The sequence below is a fragment of the Gobius niger genome (genome assembly GCF_951799975.1).
Source record: "Gobius niger genome assembly, chromosome: 11".
Classification (NCBI taxonomy): Eukaryota; Metazoa; Chordata; class Actinopteri; order Gobiiformes; family Gobiidae; genus Gobius; species Gobius niger.
Window position 1 is genome coordinate 17,431,172 of NC_136862.1, and position 18,502 is coordinate 17,449,673.

The 18,502-nt window shown below is 42.0% G+C and overlaps 1 protein-coding gene across 4 annotated transcripts in view; it reads right to left on the reverse strand.

Moving 5' to 3' along the window:
• Positions 1-426: 426 nt before the first annotated feature.
• Positions 427-18,502, reverse strand: part of klhl13 (kelch-like family member 13) — a 35,077-nt gene continuing 17,001 nt past the window's right edge. For all 4 annotated transcript variants that reach the window (XM_079565507.1, XM_079565506.1, XM_079565508.1 and 1 more), the window contains 6 exons: positions 16,894-17,035; positions 13,628-13,760; positions 11,604-11,800; positions 10,259-11,054; positions 7,478-7,591; positions 427-1,505 (listed from right to left, as the gene is read on the reverse strand). In XM_079565507.1, coding sequence (XP_079421633.1) covers positions 1,018-1,505; positions 7,478-7,591; positions 10,259-11,054; positions 11,604-11,800; positions 13,628-13,760; positions 16,894-17,035 — 1,870 coding nt within the window. In that variant the 3' untranslated portion in view covers positions 427-1,017. The remainder of the gene's footprint in view (positions 1,506-7,477; positions 7,592-10,258; positions 11,055-11,603; positions 11,801-13,627; positions 13,761-16,893; positions 17,036-18,502) is intronic.

Below are 18,502 nucleotides of genomic sequence, written 5' to 3' on the forward strand. Positions count from 1 at the left end.
CCCCAGGCTCACTGATTAGACTAAAGTTACAAACAAAGCCAGAGCTGGCCAAGCGCTCCCCCAGGGCACATTGTGGAGATTAATGGCTGCACTGGCTCAAAGCATTTCACTCTAATTGACAACAATGACTGCAGTGTTGTTTACCTCAACCCTAACACCGTGTCCGCAGCGGTCAAACCTATGCGTACATTTTAAAGGTCGTTTCTTGTCCTGAGGCACTAACAGACAGGCGGCACAAATCTTGTTTTTAGTGCTAGAGCAGGGATTAAGAATACAGCTTACACCCGTCACAAACATAAAACTACTTACCGACTAATTCTGTGTGGCCTTTGGAGGAAGCATTTGGAAAACAACTTTGCCATCTTCTCCTGGGATTTAAGGTTTGACCTAATTCTCTGAAATAATGAATGAAAACTTGATTTAAAATTACTTTCAAAATCCTCTTTATTAAATTTAGAAAACACCATTATGTTAACAGTTTCATAGCAACAGCGGGAAATAAAATGAAACTGTCCAAGAGAAATGGGGCCTGGGCCAAGCCCTGAGTTAAAAACCAGTTTGTGTTGTGATGCTAACTCGTGGCTACGCTCTAGCTCTCTGAAATCACCTGCTCAGCTCCGGCATAGACTACACAGACAGAGAGAGACAGCGTCAGTGCAGAAGTCAACATCTCAGCTCTAAAAGAAAAAATAAAATAAGAAAACTTCAAAGACATCAGGTAGAAAAGTTGATTTGCAAAGTCACTTTTCAAGTCAAGATGTTTCCTGCCAAAATATACCGAGTATACCGAATATGCAACATTAACACGTAATTAGGTTGCCAAACTGTATCGGTATGTACTGGAGAGGTCAGGGGAAGAGTTTCTGCACAACTTTGAGGACAAGGGCTCGGGGAAACATAGCAGTACAGATGTAGTCCGAGAGGAAGTGCAAACAATGTCTATTAGGGGTTTGTTGGAGGGCTGGGTGGGCAGAGGGTGTTGGGGTGTAAGCTTTAATGCCGCCCAGCCATTACGTGTCAAGGTGCCGAGAGTGGCGACTCTCTGGAGGGGGAGCCTGAGATGTCCTCAGGGGGGAACACTGTGAGCGTGCAGGCCCGAATGCCTCCCAGAGACTCGGGTAAGTCAAACACTTTGTGCCACTCGTCCTTTTCCGGGTCGTACTTTTGCACTATTTCTACCATACACCGATTGTTCCACGAGTATCCGCCCACAACGTAGATCTTATTCTCGAACACGGCCACGCCCACGTCGCTCTGACCGCGCAACATGGCGGCGATAGGAGTCCACAAGTCCAGAGCGGGGGAGTAATACTCGCAGCTGAGCACGTCGTCATAGTCACTGGTGCCTCTGAAGTGATTCCCTCCGATCACATAGAGCCGGTCCCCCACGGTGCACATGCAGTGGAGGCCGCGCACCGTCGTCATGGGCGCTTTCTGAGTCCATTTGTCCGCATCCGGGTCGAAACACATTAGCTCTTTCTGGAAAGTGTCGTGAGTGATTCCTCCTGCAACAGCAACACAAGGACAGACTCGGATTAGCCTCAAGAACACAGCGAGCTTTTCGAGGCGCAGAGAAAGAAAGTTCTCTCAGTGAAAGAACGATTAATGATTAATTTAGTATGTGCGCTTTACAAATAAAAGAACATTTATCACTGAACTAGACATCGACTGTAATTCTTCACAACTGGAAAAGCAACAAAAGTAGAACCAGCGCTTTGACAGAAGTTTATTCTCATGGAGCAATCAGGCAGACTGCTTCAAAGTCCCTCTGGTCCAGGCTAGAACAATAGTTACACCCATCAAATATTCTTCTTATTGTGGCCCGATTCCTCTTTTCAAAGCACTAACCACACAGCTGTTGAGAATTTCACTACAATCTGGAGTAGCATCACTTCTCATTCAGTCTCTTTTCCCGTACAAAGTGAGTTAATGTCGATGATGAGCGGTTTCTATAAAAAGGTGCACATTGCAAACCATCCGTGCGCACAGAAAGATTTTTAGACATAACAGAAACACGCTACAGGAAAGTGGGGAGGAAAACGCGAAAAAATACAGGACATGTCTACAGGGAAGGCTTAAAATAAAGAGGAACGCCATCCCAGCATGCATTTGGGTTGAATTTACCCCCACCCCCCCTCCAGGCATAGAGCAACTAGGAGCAATAGGAGAATGGCAGGATCACTCTGCCCAATGATGGTGCACTGTCACGATTGTCCAAACAACAACTCACATCTAGGAAGCTGGACGTCTCGGGCCGATCACATTCAACAACCGCGCCACGATCAATTTCCCTTATCCGAGATCTTTTCAGGACAAGCGTGCCATTAGAGTGTGACAAGAAGAGAGGGCTGGAGCCGACATCCAGTCTCTCTAATTCCTCTCAAGAGGCTCCTGCTGTTATTTCAAGTCTGGACACTGTGATACAGCGATGTCTGATCACTCTCCCACTCTCCCACACTGAAGTCAGACAGCGAGCGCAACAATTAGTCAAAACTGATTGGAGAGCCGCCCTGCGCTTTTGGCTGCCTAAAAGATGTGTCCAAGATGCATTATTGTTCAAATTAAATGTTGCTCTTCAGAGTGATTTCTTGATAAACCAACACAAAATGACACAATTTCTCAACAGAATGCGTTCAACACAAGCTGCAGCTCAATTAAAGAATAAAAAATAATGTGTGAATTAGCTGAACAGACTATTAAAACAGCAAGCAGGGACACGTGTGTAATGAAACCACAGGGAAACATCTTTGACTCTCTTACACAACGTTTTATCCCACATCTTTCTGTGCCTTTTTTTAAATACTTTCTGGAGTGTCTCAATATGCTCTGTGTATTTGCCAATTTGTGTCTTTATTTGGTCGACATCCTCCCATTTCCCAGTGCGTTTTCGATTTTCAAGAGGGCGCCACCGAGGCCATTTTGTTGCCATGAAGATTTTTTTTAGACACTGACGGAATCTGTTCTTGTGCAAGGGGGTCAAACTTGAAATTCCTTTTGGCACAATAAAAAGTACTGCAATCTGCGGATATAATAGGGCTCGGTCTTTCTCATGAAACCGATTGTGAATGTTAACTTCAAATCCTACCATGCTGCACATATGACAGCAGCATGGGCTTGTTCGGCAGCTCGACTCAGTGCTGGCACAGGCGGGACCTGGGGACGAAGTGACTGAGGACGCACACAGGTGAGGCGGAACGGGCGGATCAGCGATTTCCAGAAATACTCTTTAAAAGATTAAGTGTCCAGACCTGAGCCTCTGTATCAACTTATAATGATCTGACTTTAAGCCCCACCAAACCACTGTACATCCAACCCCTGTAGACTCAGTAAAGTGAAGATATTATACTGCGATATTGCTAAGGTGTTACCCTTTTATCCGAAAATCGACATGTTTAATTTTATGTAGCTATACTTGGATCATGTAACTGCTAACGTATTTAAATAGGGGACACAGGGAAGAGCGTGGTCGCCTCTAACTTCACCCCCGTTTGGCCCCATGGAGGAGAGGAGGAGAGGCTAAATGCCAACAACATCTTTGGTCTTTTGTGTGACTGAGTGCACGCGTCAAGACCAGACAGGTACGCATCAACTCGTCTAAGCTCAGGTAAGAATCTCAATATGTAAAAACAGTGGCCTATTCCTTTAAGTTGTGCCACATTAATAAAACATAAATGAAGCTTGTTTCTTAAATAATGAGATCATGCAATTCCCACTGTATAAATATATATTTTTTGTTTTCAATCACAGTATCGACAGGACAGGAGGCGCGGTTGTGATTTGAGAGGATTTGAGTGTCATTACAGAAATGGTTTTAATTGTGAGCCTGCAGCTTGTGTGTGCAGATGTTGATCCCTGGTGCGGTATGTGCTCTGCGAGGCTGGGCGTTTGTCAGGGTGATGGGGCTGACAGGATTCCTTCAGACAGCTCAGCAGTGCGGCCCGCACACTGTGAGCTGATCCACTGTGACAGACGCACACAGCAGAGCACTGCTGCACGGGTCACCTTGTACAGGACCCCAGCCCAGGAGATCGCAGTGCAAAGGTTTATATGTAAAATACTGCAAAGTTTATACTTAATAAATAAATAATATATCACATTGTTTTTATTTTCATTTTTAAATTAGGAATAAAAATGACATATTTCTATTTAGGACACGTTAGCTATTTTTTGGGTTTGTTTAATTCATATTTCTGTAAGAGATAAAATGTTTGTGAGAAATTTAAGTTCTTTTGTGTCTTTATTAAGAAGTCTAGCATTTGGAAATGCTACTTTATGGCGCTCTCAAAACAGTTTCTATAACCAAAAAACAATGTCTACATTAAAAAGAGGCCTAATGAATAAATAAGTCATGGGCTTCATCATTATTAAGCATTGGTAATGGGGACATTGTATAGACTTGTATTTAGCCCTGGTCTGTCGGTGCAGAACCTGACATCGTGTCACTGCTTGTCGCGGCTCCACCGCGGTCACATATAAAGGTTGTTGGCCGTTCAAGTGAAAAGAGCGAAACATGAGGCTAACAACAAAGGAGTCCATTAGAAAGAGCAGAAAAGCCCAGAATCAGTGTGAGGCAGCAGAGTGAAGCCTGGAGCGAGAGGGACTGAAACAGCTGGCACGCAGCAGATTAGCACAGACGCGGCTACTTTCTTATTCACCATTTGAGTTTATTTATTTTTTTAAATGTGAAAAAGCGGCTTTCATCTGGTGCTGCTCCGATTTCAGGGTTGGTGAATTGTGTAGTCCCTCGTAGACACCGAGTCCCAGCTCATTCTTGAGCCAAATGCAATATTGGCGCTCCAAAAAGTAAGTAGAGGTAATTGAGCATGCTGAGTATGAGTGAAAAGCGGACAGTCAAGTAAGAGGAAGTAACAACAATGTGGAAAACACAAAGGCATGAGCTGCATTTTTGTTAAAACATCCATTAGGATGTGCCACAAAAATCAAAGCACTCTAATCTTTGGAAATTGGTGGCTATGTAGCTGTAAAGTCCAAATTGAAAGTAATTTTCTCTCATAAAAAACATAAAACAGGAGTGATGCGAGACAAAGGTTTCATCAGTAATAAGACAGATGGATTATGAAATAAATGTAGGGTCTGAGGCGCGGCATGGTGCAGCTTGAAAGGACAAGATCTGAGTGAAAAGATTAAAGTCTCCTGGAAAGAAGAAGGAAATGGGGGGATTTTAAATGAACAAAACGGTGATTTGAATGTAAATGAGGACATTATTATTATTATCATACCCAGGTAAAGTAGTCATGTGAAATCTCCAGTTATGAAATGAAATCATTACAGCAGTTGATGAAACAAGATTTACCGTAATCCCCGGCATTTTGTAAATCACATAAATTAGTTATAACAAAATAGTTATAACAAAAGGTACATGCTCAAACTAGTCACACAAATGTATAAAAAGACACTACACCATCATCTTCATTCAGCCGAGTCATGGTGTAGATTGTTGACCATGATGACTCGGCTGAAAGAAGATGATGGTGTGTGACTGAAATGAAAATGTTTTGTTTTATATGAACACACCTGAAGCATGCATCGAGTCAATAATGCGCCTGGTTGTAACAAAAGAGCAGAAGGCCAAGACAGATTAACTCAGGGCTTTTGTGCTCACCTCCTACACAGCCTCCAGTCTCCTTCACTCTACTAGCTCCTAACGCTCCCCTCCCTCCTCTATGGAGCGTTGCACTGGATTAGTCACACACAGAAACTGGGGCTCATCTCCATAACGCTGGGTTTTGGTTCAATCCGAAAAAGCGAACAAGGGCTGAGGAGACGCCTACGAAGCGTGAGCCAGTTTTATTGTCTAGTCACCGGCCCCAGCTCAAGAATCATCCCTTTACCTGGATTCAGGAGCCGATACAAGGCAACGTGGGTGTCTCATGGAAGAAATATCTGAGGTAGTGTTTGTGGCCTAATCCTAACACCAAGTTTAAAAGAGTGCGCAGCAAAATTCATCTTGAAAAGGTAAATCGCACCTGCATATTTGCTTTTGTAAACATGGATAATACCGAATAATTATGATTCTGCTTACATTTGTGTTGCATTTGCTTCAATTGAAACATCCATTTATAATCATTTACAATCTAGAGTCATAATTATACGCCTCTGAAAGTGTGATGTTGTGGAGAACATTTCCTGGCATCTAGGTCAATGGTGACAGAATCTCTTTTTTCCTTCTTTAAAACATGACCTAAACTCAGCCTCAACCCGGTGAGTCATGGCGATGATGCACAACTCAAACACTGAGAGTTTTAGACAGTGGCATATAATTATTTTTGAGGAAGAAATAAAACTGTCCATCCAGAAAGTAAAGAAAATATACAGTATGTCTGTTTTATTCAAAGCTTGAATTTCATTTGAAGTTGGGCTGCACAATCTTGGAAAAATATCTGCCGTATTTTCTGAACTATAAGTCGCACTTTTTTCACAGTTTGGCTGGGGGTGCGACTTGTACTCAGGTGCGACATATATATCAATATATTTAATTTCACTTGTTCGTTATTGTCACTAGAGGGGGCTTTAGGCTTGTGTACCGATGAAGAAAACAAAAAAACGAGAACGAGTTTGCATTATGCATTTTTTTTGGGCTGGTGCGACTTGTAGTCTGGAAAATACGGTGTTTGTGTTGTAGCTCGTTGTGTATGCCATGGTAACAGGATATTATGTTGTTAAGTTAATATGACCCATGCAACTTTTTATGTGAAAAAAACCTTGATATTTGCATGTATTTGACCTTTTCATCACTCTGTAGCGTTCTGGGTGCAGCATGGCACCTTTGCTTTCCCTCACAATGGCCTTTATGACGCTCCAGAATCAATTGTTTTTGGGTTAGGAACCCCTAAAAACATTTGACCCTGGCAGGGCTGTCACGATAAATACTATATCGACTAATTGTTCAATAGAAAACAGAAAAACAATACATTTTTTGGGCTCAATATTAATCGTCTGTACATTTATTAGCATTAACCCCCCTATTCTTTCTTTGTAGCACTTAGATTTTTCACTGAAGCAAATTGAGTTCTATTATTTGTCATGTTCATTGCAGCTCGTGTGGTATTTTAGGATATGATGATGCACTTTTAGAACAAAGGTTTACTTTAATTTTTATGAGTTGACAGTATCTGGCATCATTAGAGTCAATAACATCGTTAGTCGCGATACTTTCCTGCCTCAGTATATCGAACTGCAAATTTGTTATCGTGACAGGCCTAGATCCTGGAGCGTCATAGAGGCCACTGTGAGGGGAAACAAAGGTGCCATGAGGACCCATAAAGCCACTGACTCATTAAAAGGGTGAAATGCGCACAAATATATATATTTTTTCTCCCCTCCTAAAAGGTTGCATAGTACACGTTTAACAGCTACATTTGTGATTTGCTTATTGCTACCATTCATATTTGTGATACAGTTTGCAATTAATCAAAATCTGAAGCAGGATATACAGTATAGTAACTATAATACATACCTGAAATATACATGTAACCGCCGTACACCGTCCCGGCGTGTCCATAATGCGGCTCATTCATTTTGGCAACGTACGTCCACTCATTTGTCCTGGGGTTGTAGCACTCCACGGTAGCTTTAAGAGAAAGACGAGGAGAGAGGAGAGAAAAAAAAGAAGAAGAAGCCGGCATTAGTAGAAAGTAGGTCGGGACACAGCTAAGGAGGACAAACAGAGGCAAATAAGGCCTTGGAGGGGCTCGGCGTGGGAGCGAACACACACTTAAACACTACCCCACCAGGCTGCACAGGAAATAAGGAGATCGAGATGGGAGCCCGCGTTATCTTACAGCCCCCGTGGATCTTTTCACCAAATCCAGGAAACGCAGGCGATGGGGTCCACAGGAGTGATGCTCATTGGGAGTAATTGGGGGATACGTGACCCCCTAACAAACAGGGAGCGACTTTTTCAGGTTGGCAGGGGGAGAACTTGCAGCTGATGTTTGAAACAACTACAAGGGATTTTTATTGTCAACATGCTGCTTTTCTAGGAAAGTTGTATCGACCTATTTCACTAGGAGCTGCAGGATATGAGGAAAAACTGCAATATTGGCCTATGATTGTTATTGCGATAATGATGTTATTATATTTTATCTGAACAATGTGACACAGAAAGTTGATTATTATATAAAATACGTAATACCTATAATATCACTAACTCAATGTCAAAATCAGCACTAATGATGGAACCAGAACTGAAACAAAACTAATTATATATTGTATTGTAAGTCTTAAAGGTGCATTATGCAATTTTTTATGTGGAAAAAAAAGTTTATATTTGTGCGTATTTGACTATGTAGTGACGAGCGGCTGTATGAGTGCGAGTTACTTTCCATCATAATGGTCTCTAGGACGCTCCAGGATCAATTGTTTGAAGTGAAGGTTTTCACTGTGGACGGAGCCGCTCACCAGAAAACCTACAAAACAATTGACTCTGGAGCGTTTTAGAGATCACTAGATTAACTCTAAAAATGTCATCAAAATCAATAAAGGGGAGATAATGAGAGTCGGTGTCAGAAGAAGTCGTCAATTCATCAAATCAGAATTTAAAACATTTTCCACAGTGTAATTCTTGAGTCAGTTCATGTCACTGAGCTGTAATTACCAGCGTATTTAGGATTAAAAGCTTTTTGTTAGCTTGTTCCTGAAAGAAAATTAAAGACAATCAATGAAAGACTTCAACTAAAACAAGTGTAGTGTAGGAGTAGCATGAGTAAAATGATATAGTATTTAAAGGGTAAATCTGTTCCACTCGGGGCTGCGAGCTGCAAACGCAGGTCCCGGGACAGCTGGGTAAATCACAGTGGGGGAAAATGAGCCGCTACCCTTCTTTGCTTGCTCAACAACTCTCATCAAAGTCACCTTGAGGATGCACATAATCTAGCAGATGCTGAATGGCTTGAATTACAGATAAGACAATGAATAACATGCTGAGGTACTAACAGTAGTGATGGGCGAAGACGGGCGCGCCCAAGTCCAAATATATAGTGCGACTGTTGTGTAAATTAAACCTAAAATAAAGACAAAAGTATCAAGCTCACGGTGACTGACGATGTAGTAAAAATCTTTAAATATATCTTTTATAATTCAAAGCCTGTGTATTTTTACCGTCTTGGCTTTGAGACTAAACAATAAAACCCCACCCATTATACGCCCTGCACAGAATAAACAAACACAATAAAAGGAGGGGCTGGGCACGGTCTGAAAAAAGAAAACTTCAAGGCGAAACCACAGGCAGCAGCACACGGGCAGTAAAGCTAAAAACAGACAGTAGTGTAGACAGCCAATGAATGGGGCCCATGTATTTTGGTCTAATTATAACCCGGAGAAGCAGACAGCGCTGTGTCCGCGGCTCTTACTCACTGGCTTTAAACACTGGGTGGCACCGCGCTGTGGGTCACTACTACAGAGCCCACACCAGTTACTCAGCATCAACCAAGAAATGTCTGATCACATTTTCAAGTTAGTGAAGACTGACCTCCAAACGGCCAAGTTACGAATCAAATACGTGAAAATGATTGAAACAAATTTGTAATAAAAAGTCACCGTTAGAATGAACTAGATAAGATGTAAAGAGAAGAATATAAAGAGTTCACCAATTGGACAAATGATAAAAAAAGATACAAAATAGAGATATTAAAGAGGGTGCGGTATGCTTTTGCAGCTATTTGGTAATAATCTCAAACTCATTTTTATTTATCTTAGGTTGGTTAGAAAATGCAAGACAAAATACTGAGTAGCTTCAGTTCATGGTTTTTACCCTACCTCCCCGTAAACCCCTCCCATCCTCCCTCCTCTTGCTCCCCTTTGCCGTGCAGCCGCTTCCCCCAATGTGGAGTGTTTTAAATCTCGTCTTAAGACCCACTTATATTGTCCGGCTTTTAACACCACGTGACTTGTGTGGTCCTCTGTTTCTTTTGTTTTGTTTTTTTAGAGGTTTTATCTGAAATTCATGTTTTATTGTTTTATATTTATATATTTTTTTCATTAAATCTATTTCTATTTGTATTGTGTTTATTGTTTATTGGCTGTTAATGTTTTATTGTTTCTTAATCATTTGACTGTTTCTGGTTTAATGGTGTTTTATTTTCTTAGCAAGAGATCGAGAGCTGAGGAAAGCCTTTCTGGACACGTAGGACCTCAGGAGGATCTACAGTGATATCATTTTCCAACCCCTTCTTGGCATTTAGGGATCGACTGCTTCATACAATATTTATAAAAGGCTTCAAAGTCAAAAACAGCTTACCGAGCTCTCCGGCAGCGTTCCTCCCCCCCACGGCGTAGAGGTGTCCCTTGAGCGCGCTGAGGTGGAAGAAGGTGCGCTTCTCGTTAAGGCATGCCACCTGCATCCACTTGTTGTAGCGCGGGTCGTAGCGAAACACCGTGTCCACCGCCGTCTTGCCTTTGGTGTCGTAGTTACTTTGGCCGCCCACCACGTAAAGGAAGTTCCCGATCACCGCGATGCCGTGCTGGTACCGCGGCGCGTCCATCGGTGCCAGGGCTTTCCACTCGTGCGCCTTTTCGTCAAACAAACGCAGCTCTTTGCTCACGACCAGCTGTTGCCGCAGAACACCGCCCAAAGTGACCAGGTGGGCACTGTCCGAGCGGATGGCTGTCCTTTCTGACTGCATGACCGGCTGCATGTAGGGCATCATTTGGTAGTTGCTAGCTTCCAGGAGGAGGTTGACACAAGTGTTATCTGTGCGCATAAAGTCTACTGTCTGAACGTGGTTGATGAGCTCTTGAGGGTTCATGAGGGGGAACCTGATGTTCTTCATGAGTTTGGAGGCATAGTCCATTCGGCCGTCCTCGTAGCGCAGCCAGCGACACGCGGCTTTGAACAGGTCCAGTTCGCTGCAGTGTTTCAAGCTGTTGCTCGACAATACAAAAGCCAAACGCTCAAAAGGTAACTTCACAAACTCTCCCGTGCCGAGCAGCGAAGGGAAGTTTTTCAAAATGAAATTGTTGACATATTTGTCCACTTCAGTGAGGTTGTACGTGTTGGCGATGCGACCGACCTCCACACAATTGTCAAGAGAGACCTGTGAAATAGAAGAACAATGTTACAAGACGCCCCAATAATCCCAAACTTAATATTTTCAAATGATATGCAGACACAGGAACAAGTGCATACATTAAACACATTTTAGAAGCAGCGATAATGCTCCAGCGTAGAACCAATTTCCATAAAAGCACAAGCACAAATCTTCAGCAAGAACATTTTTGCACTTACATTTACGAGGAGATTTTGGTCCCTTTCTTATCACTTTTAATGTTTGTTTTCAGATACACGCTGCGCTAACAGAGCTGGCTCCTACTTCATATTTCTCTCAGGGTTACGGCGTCACCATAAGACAACTTTTACAACCATTTATATTAGAAAATGTAATCTAAAATGTTTGAAGTTACACAGGCAAAAGTCTAGGCCTAGGATATTTCTTTGATGACGAACTTACCTTTCGGCGTAATCAACACAAAGAAAACTGAAGATGCAGACAATTCAACGACTGATAATCACACATATAAAACCCAAATTGACACATAGATAAAAGGTAGACATGACCAGCTTTTATTCCACGCGGCGTCCTTACCCCAGATATGAGAAAAACCTTGCAGAAATCCAGCACGGGGAGGATTTGGAGAAAGCTCGCAGCCTCGAGCGTGTCCTGCAGATTCTCCATGTTGAGCGACAACTTGGCCGTGTAGATAAAGTCAATGATCTTCTTCAGGCCTATTCGGTTCACCCCGTGGAGCTTGATGCACATTAAATCCTGCTCTTTCATCCCACCTGCGAGTTGAGAGCAGAGAGCGGGGGAATAAGACGACTTCTTAAAAGTGGCAGAGGAATGCATTCATAATCCTATTTGGCTGAGTGGTTCGCAAGCAGCCACTTCCATCTGATTTCAAGCGGCACAAAGTAAGGCTTACATAACGAAAATTACTCAATTGGGCTCACAACCTAGAACACATTAGGTTCTTTTTTTATTTTTTTAAGGCAAGTGTTGTTTCGTTGTCTCTTAGTCTTGGTAATAACAACAGCAGGTTTCATAAAAATGTCTGAGTCAACCTTTGTCCGGGATGAAGTAAAACAGACTGATCTAAGGGTGAAGGCAGCAGATTGTAATATGCAGAATGTTTAATGGTGCCACATAATTTCAATGTAATAAACTTTCAATGTCGGAGAGATTCTTCCTCATCATCATTTGCCTCCAAGGTCAAAACTTTCAATCATTTCAGAGGTAGCTTTGGAAATGATTTACCGAGAGCAACATTTTTCTGAATACAATAAAAGGAGCCACTTAAAGTTAATGAACGAAGACGCTGCACATTAAAAACACGATTAAATAAAAAATAAAGAAAATACTGGCAGAAAATGTTGCTTACTGAACACAGAACACTTTTAATTACTGTGTGAAATCATCTTAAAGCTACACTACCTATTTCCTCATGTTTTCAAGCCTGAATATACAATGAATATACAAATTGTATGTAGCCAGATTAAAGCAAAGCTGAAAATGTACACCTGAAATAACTGTTAGCTGCAGCCCCAGACTCGTTTCTGGCTCCCACCATACATCCTGATTGGTATCGGCAACAAATATCTGATACTGAAAGTTTTGGCTCTCACTGCTTTAAAAACAACAACTTCCACCGACTAAATGTAAGTGCTGTATCTCATTTTGAAGCTAAGAAGAGAATTCAATCACGCCGTTAGTTTAAACCTGAAACGTATCTTTGATCGCCGCGGACAATGCTGCGACTAGCAACATCATGCTAATGCTAGCGGCAACTAATCAAAGCTGGGACAGAAACTATGATAGAAATACCTAAAGTGGCATAATAAAATAAAATTGGCCACTGATGGAGAGGCCAAGCATTTGTATTTTAGTTCATGAAATGCTGTTAAATAATAACTAATAAGATATTTGTGATGCACAAGTTGTAATGATCAATCTGATCATTATCGCTTTATGCGAGTTGTTAATGTAAAATAGCCTGACCCAAGGATAGTGTCGAAAATCAAGTGATCCTTGTTAAATGCTTTCCAATAATGACGAGACTTAATTGATCTCACAATGGAGATACGAGGACCAACCGCTTTTTCGCTCAGAGAAAGACAATTTAAAGGAAGTTGGTTAATATCGGATATTGGCAGATACTCAAACCCCCAGTATCAGTATCGGAATCGGAAGCAAAAAAGCTGGATCGGTGGAACTCTATTAACAACATCACGAGAAACTTAATCGACTACAAGATAATGTAATGGCTGCACCCCTGTTAATACACTTTAAAACCCTTTTGTTCCTAAGTGTGCTGAGGAGTGACCATAACCAGACATCGAGCGTGTGTCAGGTAGCAACCTTTATGAATTATAGATACACACAACACTGGAGGCCAATGGGCACAAAGTCTTTGTGGGCGGTTCTCATGAGGCAAAACGGCTGTGACATAACTGGGACTGCTCTGAAGCACTGCATCGTCCATGAATAAAAAATATGTTGCTTTTTAATCATACAATACAAGAGCGGCTAAATGAGATGCATGCATAAGGGTCAAAACATGCACAACTCTTGCATAATGCGTTATATCCATGCAAATGTTTAATCATACCGACCTGTAAACATGGCTTTGAAATAGTCGGAGGAGGAGGCCATCATGGCGCGGTGCACAGGAAACGTTTCGTCTCCATCTCCTGCCACCAGCGTGACGTCACAGAGCAGGCCCTCTATCCTCAGCTGGTCAAATCCCTGTGGGGAAAGAGCACAGAGGGAAATGTGAGCTGTGGGAACTCAATGATGTTACATGGGCGTGGATTAGTAACAAAAGACATAAATTCAGCAAAGGTCTCTGATGCACCAATTAATAAAGGAGTAAGCAATGCTCCTTCAACACAAAGTCTACGTGAGTCCGTCCCACGTTGAGATAAAACAGTCAGGTAAGCTATATTTGGAGTAAGAGGTAATCATTTCACACGAGGAAACAGAATCTGCTGCATCAACGTTACAGTAAGAGAGATGTATTGTTCTTCATACCGGGTTAACAGGCGAAGGCTATACTGCCACATAACGGTTTAAGTATCCACAGTGGAATAGTTGGTAATTAAAACAAAGAAAGCAGTCCTTTTACTTGGATCAATGGGGTTACTGGCGGTGAGAAAGGCCCAGCTGTTTGCTCCTGCCATGGATCCAGCTCAAGTGACTCTTCGGAGAGTCATCTTTTGCACATTAGTTCACACTTTAAATGTGGTTTGTGCCAAAGCCAGTCTACACATGATAAGTGCTGCCAGATTATAGTTTTCCCTCCACCATCCTCACCCAGCTTCCTTTGCTTTTAAAACATCCAGGTAGTGACTTTATTTTATAGCTGAAATCAATACTAGTACACAGTAATATCTGAATGTTTATTTCTACTACGACTCATGTTTTGTCATTCATAGGGCACATTTAAGGCACATTCACAAAATATAAACTGCTAAACTAATACAAGAATGACATGCGGAAGTGTAATCAGGGATTGCAGTTTTATTCATGTAGAAAGAAATTGGAAAGAAATTGAAATTTGCCAACTGCAACCATTAAAATTACGATTTCAATCTGTATCCACTTAAAGGTGCAATATGCAACTATTAATGTGTGGGGGAAAAAAAGTTGATGCGTATTTAACCTTGCAGTGACCCAGCGGCTGCGTGAGTGGTCAGCATGGCGCCTTTACTTTACATTAGTGGTTTCTATGACGCTCCAGAATCAATTGTTTGGAAGGTTTTCACTGCTGATTGTCCCTCTCACCAGAAAACCTACAAAACAATTGATCCTGGAGCGTTGTAGAGGCCACCATGATGGAAAGCAAAGGCATCATGCTGACCACTCATACAGCCACTGGGTCACTCACTGCAAGTTAAAATCTGCACAAATATCAACTTTTTTTCCCACATACAAAGTTGCATTATGCACCTTTAACGCAGTGACCAACTACGATCACACTGTGCGGTTCCTATCGTCAAGCTTTTTTGTTTCAGTACAATGTCCCTGATGCTTTCACTGATGCTGTAGCCCCACATGTTGTTGATTACACCACAGTCTGTAAATATTGTTTAAAATGTGAACACAGTATTTGGTAATTAGCCCAGTGTGATTAGGTACACAAGCTAACTGTGTCTGCGGGGCAAGGGTTCAGCTGCCCCAGAAAATCATTATCATTCATTACGGCGCGGTGACTACAAATGATTAATGAAGAGAAAAAGAGGCCAACACCCATTTATTTCCACCGAGAGAGAGTGACACGGCCGACACTGCAGCAGCCGCACAGTCCAACGGCAGAACCGCGCTGATGTAGCTGCCACGAGCTGATGTAAACTTTATGCAAATGAGCGGCGACAGGCGAAGCAGCCCCAGTGTGGATAACGGATCGATTTGGGTTTCAATATCTCCCTCTATAAAATATCAGCAGTTTGTGTTGCATATATTCTCCTTACGGTGAAGGTCTCTCTACTGCGATGCAAACGCTCGATCAAACTTAAGCATTCCCGTACACAAACCGTGATACTTCAGAGCTTTGTATGAAGAGAAGGACATTTAGTTTAAACGGTGAATAGATAATAAAAATAGAAAGTGAATAGTTCAACACATTTTTTGAAAAGTAGGTCAAACTTTAGAGACAAAGGAGAGGTTTGAACTTACAGGGGAAGATGTTTGCTCATATTTTCCGCTGCCACAGGGCTTTTAAATGATTATGACTGTAAAAATGGTTTGATACGAAAAAACAACAAACAGACACATGATGCAAAAAGATGAACTGAATAAACCCTTTAGTAAATATTGTACTAAAACTAGAGTATCCAGTCTGAAACAAGAAATTGACAAGCATTTTGAGTGTCGACTGTAGGTGGGAAAGCGTGATATACATTTTGAGACCATTTACCAAAACATTAACAGGATAAAATCTAGAAATATCCATGTAAAGTAAAAAGGTCCTATTATTGATTATTTTGGCTACTTTTGGACATTGGCATTTCAGGTTTTATTGACTCATTGGTGACTTCAACATGCATGAACCAAGTGAAACACAGCTGTCATCACTTCCGCTAATTGCTAATTGGTTTATTTCACTGACAATCTGTGCGCGTTAGGCCCGCCCGTTCAAACTGCTCCAATTGCTCCGTGACCAGATTAATTGAAAAAAAAGGTGAATTGGAACAATATGAGCCCTCTAAAGCAGAAACATTGCAAATAACAAGAGAAATCAAACCGCTGTAAAACCTGTAATCGAGCAGCAGAAAGTCTGAGCGAGAAACTTGTGAGGGACTGGCAAAAAGCGGAGGTTACTCTTACTGCAATGAGGAAAACAGAGAAAGCTAATCGCAGGCTAAAAGCTAGATGGCAACAGCTAGCCTGATAAACCACACACACCTATTTCTGCGCGAAAGAAGGTGGGTCTGGCCACACACGGTAAACAAGTGTCTGATTGGCGGCTAAGGCCGAACCAATCACGACCATCATAGAGAAATGACAAGGTTACGTCACTCGCTGCACCAATATGCTGTTAGTTCAATTAACATTAACATTAGCCAAAACTAATCATGGATGAATTAGTTGAGGATTTTGCCTCTCGTTGTCCGCGTGAGTTTATATTCACTTCATATTTTTTGAATTGGACTGGAGCTGTCATCACTTCCGCTAATTGCTAATTGGTTTATTTCACTGACAATCTGTGCGCGTTAGGCCCGCCCGTTCAAACTGCTCCAATTGCTCCGTGACCAGATTAATTGAAAAAAAAGGTGAATTGGAACAATATGAGCCCTCTAAAGCAGAAACATTGCAAATAACAAGAGAAATCAAACCGCTAAAGCCGCACTCAGTAAAAGCGAATGATCTGGACACTGACCTGAAGAACCACAGAGCTGTGCGTGTTGCTCGTGAAGAAGCGCGTGTTGCCTGTTTTGGAGGCCTGCAGGTGAGCAGAGATGCCCATGTCGCCATAGCCCAGGGCCACTTTCATGTGCGCGTCGTCGTCCTCCACAAGAGATCTACAAAGAGAGAGGGAGAGAAATTTTACTCAAAGAAAGGTGTAAAGGGAACAAAAAAAGGTGCATTTGGTCTAAATTTAGCCACCCAGAAGTAGGACATAGAAGTTTTCAAAGTGATACTACTTAAAGGACATATGGGGCAGTGGTGATCTAAAGGTTGCAAGTCTAAAACCAGTGGGATATTTTTCTTTTATTGTGCATTAAATGGAGGAACCTTTTTTCTCATAATGCCTTTGCACAAGCATCTTTAGAGCGATTCTTGGCCCAACGCTTCCCAGATGGAGACATTACAGAGGAGGAGCTCTCCCAAATTGTTTTTTATTCACCAAGAATAAAAGGTGCTGGTTAAGTATTTCTCCACTTAGTTTGTTCACTTTATGTACACGTGCCTTTGGAGCATAAAATGAAACTGAGGACAAGGACTGGATTGAACCAACAACCTCCTTGCGCCTACTACACCGAAAACTTGCAATACACAATTAAATACTTGCACTTACATCAAGAACTCCACTGAGTACTTGTACAGCACTGCAGTACACTGTGTATAATTCCTGCACCAGGTACTTGCAGTACTTCCCTGCCTGTGTGCATTTTCTCTCGAGTCTGATTCAACTCTGTGTTAATCCTGCACTTTAAGACAATACGAGCGAAATATGTTGAGGATTAAGTGGAAGTTGGATCCTGTGCTTGTGATGAAACGAAGTGTAAGCCGCTCGCTGCTGCTGCCGCCGAGCGCGCACAGAGCACTGGGGAGAGTGAGTCAAAGCTCCAGGGGGCATCCTCTTGGGACGTGGGTACATTTAGTGCCCGCTAAAACAACATCAGAGTGAGGCTCATTTGAGTCCAAATGGTGAGTCTCAGAGTGAAGGCAGCCAAGCATTCGTCATTTGTAAAAAACAGTCTCTGAACATCCCGTAAGTAAACACACTGCACTAATAGAAGGTTATTCAGCTCCTCTGAGTCCCCCCCCCCCCCTCCTGCCAAGTGTCCTGCATATTCATGTCCAAACAACAGCTCAGCGTGGACAGAAGGATGTGTTATGTCAAGAGAGAATACTCCATTAGAAACCAGCAAGGCCAAAGAGTCAGATGCTCTGTTATAAAGGGTGTCAATTATGGAAATGAGTTTGTTGTGTATTCAAATAAGATGTGCTACGTGACGTCTGAAGCTTTACATTTACAACTCAGGCCATATGAGCAGATGCATCACATTAGATCATGGTTAGGAAAAAAAAAAGGAATTTGGATTTAACTGTGGCGCTCTCTTTGATTAGTAGTTTATTCTGAAAGCAGACTAGTAACTACTTGACTAGTTGGCGCTGTACAAGATTGAACTGTTTGGACTAACTTATTGAAAATCAGTAAACAAGGCCTATTACAATTCATCCAAGTATTTAAAAAAAAGCTTAATACAAATATAGTACAGATACAAGCGCACCGCTGTCTGCCATAAACAGTGCCATTACTC